The sequence below is a fragment of the Lissotriton vulgaris genome, chromosome 5 (assembly GCF_964263255.1).
Source record: "Lissotriton vulgaris chromosome 5, aLisVul1.2, whole genome shotgun sequence".
Taxonomy (NCBI): domain Eukaryota; kingdom Metazoa; phylum Chordata; class Amphibia; order Caudata; family Salamandridae; genus Lissotriton; species Lissotriton vulgaris.
Window position 1 is genome coordinate 114,918,284 of NC_141693.1, and position 13,409 is coordinate 114,931,692.

At 46.4% G+C, this 13,409-nt stretch overlaps 1 protein-coding gene across 1 annotated transcript in view; it reads right to left on the reverse strand.

The window, feature by feature from the left end:
* The window catches only part of INPP5E (inositol polyphosphate-5-phosphatase E), a 323,326-nt gene that overhangs the window by 275,688 nt on the left and 34,229 nt on the right, over positions 1-13,409 (reverse strand). The window contains exon 3 of the mRNA XM_086921027.1: positions 1,457-1,580. Coding sequence (XP_086777153.1) covers positions 1,457-1,580 — 124 coding nt within the window. The remainder of the gene's footprint in view (positions 1-1,456; positions 1,581-13,409) is intronic.

Sequence of the window (13,409 nt, forward strand, 5' to 3'; positions counted from 1 at the left end):
AGGGGTGGAAGTATCTGGGAACGCGCCTACACCTGATAATACCGCTCAGACACCTCCGTGGTCGTGTGCTGTCCCAAAGGTCATCTTGTGGCACGGGATAGTGGCCATATGAACCTGTACGCACATGCGCCTGGGGCAGTTTGTGGGGCCTCGCGACCAAGCAGGCCCTGACCTGTCTGCATTGGGCTCCCACTGTCCTGGACAGTCACTCGTGAAGCCTCGCTTTCTGCCCCAGTTTCCTGGTCTCTTGTCTGCCCCATCCTCTCTCTTCCACTCTGCATACGCTGTCCTCCATTTCGCTCGCTCCTTCTGCGCCTCAGTTCTTTCTGTCTCCTCTCACTGTCTCTTGGGTGGCCGACACTTCCTCTCTCTGGTTTCCACGCTCACTCCAGCTCTGTAATGTAGACTCTGACCCTCCCTCGTGTCTGTGCGCCTCGCTCTCTCCTCCCTCGCTCTTCTCTGTTATTTTCACAAAGTCTCTCCTTCTTCGCTCCCTTGTCCTTTTCACTCACCCCTCTACCTCTGGCACTCAGGGTGTCCCCTCTGTAGGAGATCACGCCTTCTATAATGCCCTCTCCATCATGCAGGAATGCTGCTTCAAAATAGCTGAAGCCCGGCCGGGGTAGGTGGGGTCCGAGCTGCACTCCCCGTGCCCACTGCGCCTCCACCCTCCGTGCCTGCCAGAATTTTCTTATCTGCTTGTTAAAAAAAAAAGCGGATACGAAAACTCTTCACGACAAGCCGGAAAACAGGCCACAGTGTCCGGAGGGACGGTCTAAAAAGGGGACAGGGCAGCAACTGAAAACCCTCCTTTTCAATGGGAAGCCAACGTTTACCATCAACGCTGACGCTACCCAATGGAAAGGAGGCGCAGGGCTTACGGTACTCTTTTTAGAACACTATCTCTCAAGGGCTTGGCAGCAGCTTCGCTGCTCCGCCCACGCCTTTGCGAGACCTAAAAATGACATTCCCTGATGTAAAATTAATTGATGGTCAACTGAAATTGTTATTTTTTCCAATATAAACTACTCTGAAATGTGCAATACAAAACTGCAATTTAAATCACCACATAAAACTATAAATATTGTAGTAAACGGTCAACCGGAATGATCTCCAAGTTTAAATGGGCAACAAATATTACTTTCAACAGGTCATTACTAATAAGTGAGCACTTCTATAACATTTATACCCAGCTCCCACCAAATGTTACAGGGCCTGCACAATCATGAGCTTAAGTAGCAGGCTTCATCGCTCTATGTGATCTAAATACTTGCTAATTTTAAAGAAAATGTTCTGATATACAAGTTAAAAAAGCATAAATTCAGACATCTTAAATTAAAAGAATGACATTTTCAAAGGGGTTTAAGACTTTTCACTACTTTCTCCAAAAACAGTGTATTTTGGTTCAGTACACAAATAAGGCTAATAAAATCAGGAAAGGTACCATTCACTTCACCTTGTTGCCCTGCATATTCCAGGTGGCTACAAAAATTCCAATTCTCCGATGTGGGAAGCATCTGTCCAACTCATCAGCCCCTAGTAAGGCACCATTGGCCAAAAGACTGCCTTCTAAATAGCTTCTGGAATAAAGAAGGGAGAAACAATATGGTTAATAAATAGGATCACATATTGATGTATACATTTTAAAAGCTAGATAGTATACAATTGTGTGAGCCTTTATGAGCTTTAATATTCCAAGCCTACTCTGCTAAGGCGTACAAATAAAAAAAAAATACTATTTCTTAAGAGTTAACTCCAACATTGGGGTAAATATAAACGATGCCAATCAGTTTATGGAGATCAATTTAAAAATATATAATTGACTGCATGGAGAAACAAGAGAGGGCAGGGAGTGTGCTTTCCTGAGGCGTAGAAGAACTAAGTAGTTTATTCAAGGGGCTTGCACACAATACCACAATTGAATGGAAGCTTTTACAAACAGGAGCCCAATTAGAGATCCTCATAAATTCACCATCTACTGCCACAAAAAATAACCAAATTCAGTACCAAGAACTGGCAAGTGTTAACTAAAAAGGGGATTAAATGTGGATCAGAGCCCTCATCCTGAACTGTCTGACATAGACAAAACTAAGAACCGTTTACACCATACTCCAAAGAGTAGAAGCACTGTTATTTCTTACTATCAGCTCTTTTTCGAAAGACCTAGTTAACCCGATCAAAAAGGCCTTCTTTATATCCAAATTTCCACATGAAATCCTCTTACACTACAGTCATATCCTTTATATGAATTCATAATCTCAGTTTAGTAGTCTCAAAAAAGCTATTCATTAAGTTACAAAGAATAATAAGCATTTGCAATGCAATAGGTCTCGCATTAATTACATTTGAGCTATTGGTATTGCTAAATATTGCAACACCAATTGCAACAAAAGTCTATAAATTGTAGGTCAAAAAAATTTGTATTTATTTTTGTAGCAATGGTGGCATGCTGCGCTTTAGATAAATATGTTTAAAAGTAAAGTGCGCCATACTGCGATTGCTACAATAGTTAATTGTGGATGCGTTAACAATTGATGTGTGGAACCACATGGGCTTTGGTGCGCGTAACAGACACCAATAGGCCGTGGGCGGAGCAATGTGCCCGGGTCTGGCCTATTGCGTGCTCCGTTATCAAAATACACGCACGCAAAGCCCAATGACAGAAGAGCAGACAAAAAACACACGCACGAGCTTGTGTGATTCCAGGGTCCATTTCTGAACCCCGGACAAAAGGACTCTCGCCTGTTTAATAACTATCACTTTTACCCCAGGGCAGTGCTATAATGTGATGTATTAATATCAAAACTCCTGCATTTAAGAGAAATACACTTTTTTATTTCAAAGAGCATTTATTATACTTTAGTGTTCGTTTGTATGATTTACATGGCAAGCATTTTCAGGGCTCGGCTCGTGCACGGGCTATCACAGCCAAGCCAGACCCTTGGCTCGGCACCCCCTGTTAATTTGTTGGCTCGCACACCTCTAATTTGACCGACTACAGAGTGCCCGAGCTGAATTCACAACCAGCGCAAGCTTCTAACAATGTCGACCAGTAAAAGCTTCACACATTTTCCTTGAGTACCACCTTTTTTCGTGTCACTTCTGTATGTACTCACAGTGCCTATAGTGCCAGCCTTGTCGGCACGGTCAGCGAAAGCTAGTTGCAGCTCCAGTGTAAGCTGGTCATACTGCCCAACAGTCTGTGCCCGGGCTTCTGCTCTGCCTGTTACCCACAGTATGCATAACCTGGCGAGGGGGCGGCTGTGTTCGTGCAGGCCGTTTTGTATATGAGAACGGCTAGGTCTACGACGTATCTCTGTGGCTAATGCTTGTGTATATGTGACTCCTGTTACAGCCAGGCAGCGGTCTCTAGGTGTGTGTTCGGTCTGTGTAGTGCATACAGCTGGCACTGGCAGATGGTTATCTTTAGGTGAGACGTTTATTGTCTACATGGAAGGGCCCCTTATGTGGAAAGCACTTTACGCTGGCGGACAGTGTCAAGGCTTTGGGACTGCAACAGCGAGCAATATCTCCTTTTTTCTGCACAGTGACTTAGCAAAACTGCTGTTGGCCCTTATGCTAGCAAGTGAAATGCGCCCCTCTCCAGTTTTGGTAGTAAAAACAATCGTTATATAAATACCTATTTTCCCCGGTTCAACTGCACCTTTTGCACTGTTGATAGCTACACCCTTGCATTTGTTATCTGTAGCAGCCAAGCGGTAGGCTGTATATAGGGGGTACTCTGAGCTGTGCGGCACCAATGGCAGACATGCTGTTCATTAAGGGAGAGGGCCCAGAATTATGTGGTACCCATAGAGGGCACGTTTCTCCAGAAGACGCAGGGCTTATGGTTGCAAGTCGCAGCGGGCCACGAGCAGGCGTTCATACTTGAAGAGGCTGAACACCTGTCGCAGTCTGCCGGAGGAACCCTGCAGGACGGCAGCGCTGAGCGTACCTGGAACCACATTCCAGAAATACCGGATCCCAGGGAGGGAAAGTTCACTCACTAAGTGTTTTGCGAGCCCTTAAAAAGTATCTGTGATCGAGCTCTCCTCAGCGAGTTACTTTAAAAATAGAAAATTTACAGATATGCCAGGGGTGCGCCTGTGTGAAAGAAGAGTGTTTAGTCCTGCATGCGTACGTGTGTATAAATAGAGGTGTTTGCTGCGTCAGTTCTCGGAGGTGTGTGTTTAAAGGTTCGTGTTTGGGGGGAGTCACTCTGCGACTTCAGGCGTGGCGGTGCCGTATGGGTTTTCATTGGCCGGTCAGCGGAAGACCCCTGAAATATGTGAAGTCCTATAACCGTTTTCTCTCGGCCTCCTTTCTTCCTCGTGTGTCCTTGAGCTTTGGGCCATGGTTATCATTACCACCCTATTTACAAATGACCACCTCCACTTGAAACAGCTTGACTTGTTTCACACCTCTTTCTGGTGCCCTTTACTGGCATTGTGTCGGGTGTGGTGGCCTTTAAACATCTAAGTTAGTGCTGGCCTGCTGGGGCCCACAGAACTTGTTTTTCTGGAATGCCTGGAATTTGGCAAAGGTAAACATAGTTTGGGTCTTCTAACTGGAGTGACAGGAAAAGTGGGTGTAAGAAAGTTCATAGGGCCTCTGATTGGGCACCTTTGGCAGGTAGTGCATAGCGCACCTACCCGCTGGGCGCTGTACTAGGCAAAGATAAGGCAGACATCATCAACGCACCCCGGCTGCCCACTACAGCCCAGGCTTCCGTCTGGCCTCCCAAGGCTGTTTCCTAACCCCTGCAAGCTGAGCTAAGAGCCTCACCATAACTACCTGAACCTAGAGGTGTTCCAGGGCTCAAGGTAACCTGTATTTTCTGCTGTTTTATTTGGTGACCTGGTTGTGGCTCCATACTGTGTGAATAAATCTGTATCTAAATTTTTTTATAAAAGTCCTTCCTGGATCTGCATTTATTACACGTGGCCTACGCACTGAAATCAAACTGAGCATGTTACAAAGCCCCAGGCACTGTTAATGGCTGCTGGTAAGCTGCAGCAATGGCGCCAAGCTGCATATTAAAGGATACCAGGCGCCACGCGTTGGAGCGAGGTTTCCCCAGAGTGTGGACTGCTTGACCGCGACCCTTCATCGGCTGCAGTCGTCCAGCGCCTGAACTCAGAGTCCTGACTGCAGGCACTATCTCTTCGCGGACCCCTTCTGCGAAGTCTGCAGAACACAGGGGCCATGTCTCACGCGGTGTGTGGAGTGCGCGGATTGAGGGCAGATGGTTGGGTCTGGCTCAGGTGTCCTAACGGCCCAGTCAAGCCTGGCTCCCGTGGAGCAATATTTGTAATGCTTGGTAGGCACTAACCCTTCCCTATTTCCATCCATTGTCCACGCCTGTTCTCTTGCGCCCCTGACTCAGTCCACTGAGCTTCCCGAACCTCAGTAACCGAGTCGAGCGTCTGTGGAATAACGAGCTGGGAGTGCCAAGGCGAGCGGGGCTATCTCCGGGAAGCAGGCAGTCTCCCAGGGTACATCGGAAGACTGTGCCCCCAAGGGCAGGAATCTGCTGCTACTCCTGCATGCAGGTGCAAGGAGCTGTGGCAGTGGGGTTCTCATCATCGTAAGGCATACTAGGCAACGATTGGCATGCCCTTCGAAGGAAGGTGCTTAAAAAGAGAGCACCGCCGAGTCTGTGCAGCAAGTAACCTGAACCCACCCATCGTGCACTACGCGACCCCAGGCTTCACTGGGAGGTGTTCGGCAGCCGTCTTCAGAGAGGGGCTGAAGCTTCCACAGTCCCATGGGCTGTGCTTCAGGATGCGCTGCCGCCCCTTGGACACTAGGACTAAGGTACAGACGAGTGACAGTCCGAGCCGGGCATGCCTGCATCCCGTCTGCCCGAATTCTTCCCCCCAGGGTCCGCTGCCCCTTCCTCCAGCAATGGCCACTTCTCTTCCAAGCATGCCACCCCACCCCCCTCTGTGGCATCGACACAAACCTAAAAAGAAGACTGAACAGAAGATAATGAGCTGCAGTGCATCCTGTTGTGCGTATGGTGTGTGTATTTTGAATGTGTGTGATGCCGCCTGCTTTGTGCTCTTCAGCCCCTGTTATGTACACAAAGATGCGCCAACAGAAAACAAGCGGCACTGAAAAAAAACACGCCCGCGACTGGTGCTCGCGCGCCGCCTCAGCAAGCAATATGCGTTTTCAATTATCGCGCCAGTGTCTGGGCACGATAATTGAAACCACATGTATATGTATGTATGTATAGGCATTTATATAGCGCACTACTTACCCGGAGGGTCCCAAGGTGCTTCGACCGCTGCGAAACCCTTCCTGGCTTCCCTGAGAGATGGTCCCTTAATGGGTATCTCCAGGGTGAGACCAGGCATCCCCGGCGGTCTGGTGGGGCCGTTAGTGAAGATGAGGCAAGCTAATGCCCAGAGTTGCCGAGTGTGATCGCTGATCAGAGTGGGCACCGAGGCGAGAGAATTATCGAGTCCGCTGACCCTGGTCCCGAAACCTGCCGCGCCGGGAATCGAACCCTGGTCCCGGGCCGTCCTCTGCTCTCGGGTCTGCCGCCTCTAACCAGTGAGCCACACTACTTCACCTGGGCTTTGGTGCGCATAACAGACACCAATAGGCCGTGGGCAGAGCAATGCGCCCGCCTTTGGCCTATTGCATGCTCGGTTATCAAAATACACGCACACAAAGCCCAATGACAAAAGAGCAGACAAAAAACACACGCACAAGCGTGTGTGATTCCAGTGTCTATTTCTGAACCCCGGACAAAAGGACTCTTGCATGAGCGAGCACTGTTGCGCAGTGCAACGCAGGTCGCTGGACCTAAAAAACCTGTAAGGCAGAAAGGATTTGCAGCCTCCACAGTTTAAGCAAATCAGACCAGACCATCATCACCTCCCTATAATGCAACACATACAATTCAGGACACATCCTTTTCACATGTATGTTCACAAGATAATCAAGGAAAGAATTTTGGGAACATTTTCACAAAGTGAAACCTTCCAAAACAGGTGTTGTAAAGAAGCTAAAGCTTCTTCTTTTCACGGTTTTATCAATGGATCAACAGTCCTTCATTTTCAAAGGCCTTGCTGTAAAATGCAGATGGCACCAACTTGTTCCTAAATTGCACCTAAAACTGGCCACATATCATACAAAGTCATACAGAACATAAACATATAAAATAAAACATCCAAAGCTGACCTGCAGACCCTATACTCTACATGCCTACAAATGTAAAATAGAATTACAATCATTTGTAAGTTCAGTCTGAGCCCAAAAAAGATGAGTGAGTAACCCTCTAAATACCTCCTCATCAAATTTCCCTGGCTTCCTCAAATGATCTTGAACATAGTTTCCGATACAGTGTGAGCAGGTATTCCAAAACAATATATTTATTTCCCTTGTGTTTAGATACTGCCTTGAAAACAACAGAAACATGCACCACTGATTTAGTTATTACAATCAGAACTTATGTGCACCTTTTTATCAAGGCCACTGTTGAAGCAATAACATGTTAATGTAGGCAACAACAGAAGAGAAAGTTCAGAAGACTATAGACCACTGATGTGTGGATACCATTATTTGAAACAACTCAAGCTGGGTGCTCCCTGCAAGCGCTCACTGTGCCACTGAATTCAAGCTAGACTACCTGATGAAGGGTGATTCCCCAAAACCGGCCCAGGATGCTCATTTCCGGGCTAGGGAGGCCCCGGCTTTGCAAACTGGGCTGGACTTTTCCCATGAGGAGCAGGGTCAAGACTAATCTGCATATGGCTAGGCCCAAACTGGGATGACATAGTGAGCAAAAGAGTGATGGATTTAACCCAAATCTCTTGACTGGGGTGAATGTTTGATTTATTCAGCATTCCATCCATCATTTTTTGATGCAGCAGTTAACAAGGAAACAAGCATTTTAAAACAGACTTCACCACTACAACTTGCTGCAGCTGTGGCACCAGAAATTCAAGCCATTTACAAAACGTTGTATATTTCTACAAAAAATATGTTATCACAATTACTCACTAAGCATTTAAAGCCACTTCAATGCAAAATGAAGTCAGGCTGGATTCTAAATGTCCCTAATATTGCTACTAAAGATGTGTCTCTAAGCAAGAGAGATTAGGTTATGCGCTGACAACGTATCAAATCTTGCTTCTCATGCTGTGGAAAAAGAGTGCGAGTGGTAGGTCTCCTGTCCGCCTCGATCCAAGCCATCTTCCCAGGCCCCCTCCATTACAGAGCTCTGCAACGGCCTGTCTTCCTGAAGAGTGGAAGAAAGCTATTGTACTCCTTATTAAAAAGAAACCCAATGTGAGCCAGGACACCCTGGAAAACTTGCGACCCATCTCTCTGCTACCTTACCTAGCGAAAGTGGCGGAAAAAATAGCTAATAAACAACTTATGGCCCATCTGGAATCCAATAATGTCCTTCATAGCTCTCAATCTGGCTTTCGGACAGGCTACTCCACAGAGACAGCTCTCCTGAGAGTGACCGAAACTCTACGGGCAGGAGCAGATGAGGGTCATACCATGGCACTTATTATGCTGGACCTCAGTGCCGCGTTTGACACTGTAGCACATTCCATCTTGCTACAGTGTCTAAACAAAGCCGGGGTCACCAAGGCGGCACTGGGTTGGTTGAAAGCTTTTCTTACAGACCGTTGCTTTCAGGTTCAGAGAGGTACCTACCTCTCAGACAGCATAGCCTTTGAACAGGGGGTGCCTCAGGGCTCTGCCCTGAGCCCCACCCTGTTCAATCTGTATATGGCACTGGAAGGTAACAACCTAGGCGGAAATTTTTAAATTGCCTACCCAATGGCCACAGGACAAAAATGGGGAAAAGTGCAGTTTCCAAAAAAAAAGTTGTACTATTTATATATATACTAAATAATTTTTATTTTTAAGCAAAACAATATAAAAGATACATATATTTCAATACAATAAAATTACAATTCATAAACAACAAATTAACAGTAAAAAACACATAATATTTTCTTTTACGAATTACGAAAGATGATGTGTCTAGTTGTATGTCAACGCGTTTCGGCGTCCAGCGCCTTTATCAAGACAGAAGACACTTTTCTGCAGCTGTAAACTGCTCACAACAAGTTAAAAGGGTTTGTTGATGCTTTATTCTGTTTAGATTCTTTAAAATGATTTAAGGAATCACGCAATGTTGTCAGCGAAATTCTGCATAATTGCTTTAGCTTGGTAACTCGATAAACCTGATTTTAAGACTACCAATGTTCCACCGCCTCCACAGGATATGATGAGTCGCACTGGGTAAAACGTTCAAACTTTCAAATGCACCCAATTGTTTAACTAATTCCGTTGATATATATAATGTTTAAATGTTTCTCGCGTTATCCCTGTTATTTCAGTCGTCGGGATGTCTTGTTCCCGTTTCAAAAAAAGCCAGCTCTCACTAGCACGATTATTCACGCTTCACTTCTTTAACGTTGTCGATGCTGTCTTGATGTTGACGAACGCCGTATAAACAATATTATCTTTGCTTTGTTTTTCAAGGGGCTCACTACGATGTCTTTTCTGATTGTTGCCTGTAGGCGATTATTCTGACTTTGCTTTAAGGGCGTTGCCTCGCTGCTAACAACGGCCGAACAAATGGGTGTTTGAATTTTATCGGTGATATTTTTCGGTGTTGCGCGTGGAGGCGGTAGTCTTCACTGGGCGGGTTTCCAAAAGTGTCTGAAAAAGAAATCTGTATATGGCTCCATTGGCAGATGTGGTTCAATCGTACGGCATAGAATTAGTCTCCTACGCCGACGATACCCAACTGCTTATCTCCCTGTCCCAAGCTCCCACCATAGCAGCTGCCAACTTCAACACCTGTATGCAGGATCTTGCAGGTTGGATGAACCAACACTGCTTGAAGCTAAATGGCTCTAAAACAGAGGTTTTAGTGATAGGAGGAAAGGACGCTAGCTGGACTAAAGAATGGTGACCACCCTGTCTTGGTCCTTTACCCACTCCTTGTAAGGAAGCAAAGAACCTGGGTTTTTGGGTTGACCCCAAACTTTCTTTTGATGGTCATGTTCATAAAGTAGTAGGGAAATGCTTTGGGGTTCTGAAGACCCTTAACCGCACACTGGACCTTCTTCCTTTAGAAGCCAGACGAACCATGACCCAAGCCCTAGTGACCTCCCGAATAGACTATGGCAATGTGTTACTTTTAGGAACAACGGAAAAGAACATCAGGAGATTGCAGGTGCTCCAAAACACGGCAGCACGACTAGTCCTCCGACTACCCAAAAGAGCAGCCTCAAAACCTACCCTGGCCGCTCTATACTGGCTTCCAATAAAAAGGAGGATCTTATTCAAAGCGCTCCTAATGTGTTATAGGATCACCTCGCACAAAGCCCCTCCTTACCTGACAGATCTAGCCATCACCTACGAGCCTAATAGAACTCTACGCTCTAGGGGAACAGGGCTACTTAAAATCCCCCGGATAAAAAAAGCCAGAATGGGAGGCCGCTCTTTCCGTGTGCTGGCAGCCAACAAATGGAACTCAAAGTCAAAGTCAAAAACCTTTATTTCGATAAAATTTCATTATCATAAAAGCAAGTTAATAAAATTAGTAACACATATCCAGTTAATAGCAGAAAGTATGACATTTACTAGAATAAATATCCTTTAAAAAGAAATTAAACAGAGTATTTAAGCTTTCTGGCTCGAATAGCCCAAGCCCAGAATAAAAATTTAGCTAGGGCACAGACATAGGGTACATAGCTGTCCGAAAAAAGTATCCTAATTGCCACATCATGGCTCCTGGTTCCCAGCTGTCGGCACAAATTCTTCAGCCACACCCTTCTTGGGTTAGCATATTCTTTGCAGACAAATAAGAAATGGGCTAATGTCTCTGGGTGGGCTAAACATGATGGACACAAGTCGGTTTTGCCTGTACAGGATTTCCAAGTTTTGGTAAAAGTATTCAGTGGCAAAGTACCCGTTCTAAATCTAAAATACAGAGACCGGGCAAATGGTTTCCCGATTATATCTAGGTAGGGTTCTCTCCTGGGACAGTCTTTAAACATCAAAAAATCCTCTGTAAGCCTGCCAATGGATGTGCTGGAATGTCTTTGAGAGCAAATCCAATCCCGATAAAGCTTTTTGAGTATTTGTTTTGGAGGAGAGGTTCTGCTTGACCAGGAATCCGATAGGCCCAAGTTCAACAATGAGGTTTTCATGTCTTTTAGCCATTTGACTCTGGCCCAATGTGGTGACGCCATTATTTCTTCCAGACCTCTGGCGTAGGCACTAAGTTCCTCTACCCGCCAAATACGGGCCCATAATAAGAGAGGACGAAATTTCGCGATTTCGCCAATCTGGGTACAGCCAAGGTCCATAAATAAGGGTAAAAGTGGGGTGCTTTGAGGGAGGGACATTATTTGTCTACAGAAATTATTCTCAGATTTTTGTAGAGCTTCGGTAGATGCAGAGCCCCAAAGTTCAGCTCCATAAAGGGCAGAGCTGACACCTTTGGCAGCATAGATCTCAAGGACTGTTCCTATTGGTTTGAACGAACTGGAACGTTGCTCCCTCAATAGGGCACCTGTGATCCTTTTATGGTTCAACAGCATCTTGTCTAGATGGGGGGTCCAATCCATTTTGTCTGAAATGCGTATCCCTAAGTAATCAAATACCTTTACCCTTTCCAGGGGCTCGGTGTTTAAAATAGGGGGATGCACTTGCTGTTTAGGGGGATTAAGGACGAGGTATTTTGTTTTGTTGGTGTTTATTACCAGGCCCCTATCAGTACAAAATGATTGGAAATTGTCCAAGAGTTTCTGTAGTCCCATTGGGGTTTTAGAGATTAGGAGCGTGTCGTCCGCGAAGAGGAGGGTCGGTATGCGTACCCCCGCCAGGGATGGTTCGTCAGATGGAGATTTGAGTAAGTGCTCAACCACCCCATTGATGTACAAAGAGAAAAGGGTGGGAGCCAGAACACATCCCTGGCGGACCCCTCTCTCGACCGGAATACAGCCCGTTTTCTCCCCTCCAGAACCCCACCTAATTTGGGCAAAGCTGTCCTGGTGAAGCCTGACTAGTAAGGATAGTAGATACTGCGGGAGCCCCATGTTGGCCAGGACCTTCCATAGTAAATGCCTGGGGACAAGGTCAAAGGCAGTCTTTAAATCGATGAATGCGAGATAAAGACTGCCCTTGCCTATCACTACCACCTTCCAGTAAATCATCATAAGCCTGAAGGCCTGCTCTATCGTTCCAGTGCCTACTCTAAAACCGGCCTGAAAATCGGTAAGTATTTTGTTTTCATCTACCCAGTTGAGTATCCTGAGTAAAATAACTTTACCGACAACTTTTTGGCTGACATCTAGCAAGCTAATCGGCCTATAATTGGACGGATCATCCCTTGGGCCTTTCTTGTGGATGGGAACCACCTCCGCCCCCTTCCATGACACGGGAATGGGGGCGCCCCTACAGATGGCAAGAAGGAGGGAGTGGATTAGTTTACCCCATTTGACACTATCGGATTTTAGCAAGTCTCCAGGGATGCCATCTGGTCCTGCAGCTTTTTGTGGAATGATGGAGTTTATAGCATATTCTACTTCCTTCAATGTAAAGTCAGGATCGCTAGGGAGAGAAATGGAACTCTCTTCCGATGAATATCAGGCTAGCGGATACTGAAACTAAATTTAGGAAACTATTAAAGACCTACCTATATACCCTCTAGTTCCAGCCTCTCACTATCTTCTACCTCTCTCTCCACAGCGCGGGGACACTCCGGGATGGCGTCACCAGGCGCTTTACAAACCCCTTTATTATTATTTATTATTATTAAAGGTTTTTTTCTACGCAAGGGGTATCCGTACTCTCACAAGGTCATCTTGTCCATCGAGGCAAGGTCCGAAATTCAATGGTGGTTGAACCACATGGAGGCATGGAACGGAAGGGCAATCTTTGGTTCCACCCCAGACATGGTTATAGAATCGGATGCCAGCATGCTCGGTTGGTGGGCCAGGTGTGGGGACCTCTCTACAGGAGAGTTGTGGTCTCCCGACCAACAGAAGTTACACATAAATTGCTTAGAGTTTCTGGCGGGATCCTTTGCAGTACGTTGCTGGACGAGGGATTCAGTGAAGTCTTGTGTGCTCCTGAAAATGGACAACGTTTGAGCGGTCCGTTACGTGAATCATCTGGGGGGTGCCAGATCAAAAGCCCTCTTGGATTTAGGGGCAAGTTTTTGGCAGTACTGCCTCGACAATCAAGTCTCCGTCACAACGGAGCATCTCCCGGGCTGGGACAATTTGGAAGCAGACTTCCAATCGTGCCACTTCCGGGATTCCAGCCTCTGGCGCTTGGATCAGTCAGTGTTTGCGAAGCTGAACGACCTCTGGGGCCCTTTCTCAGTGGACCTCTTTGCGTCCAGGCTGGACCAT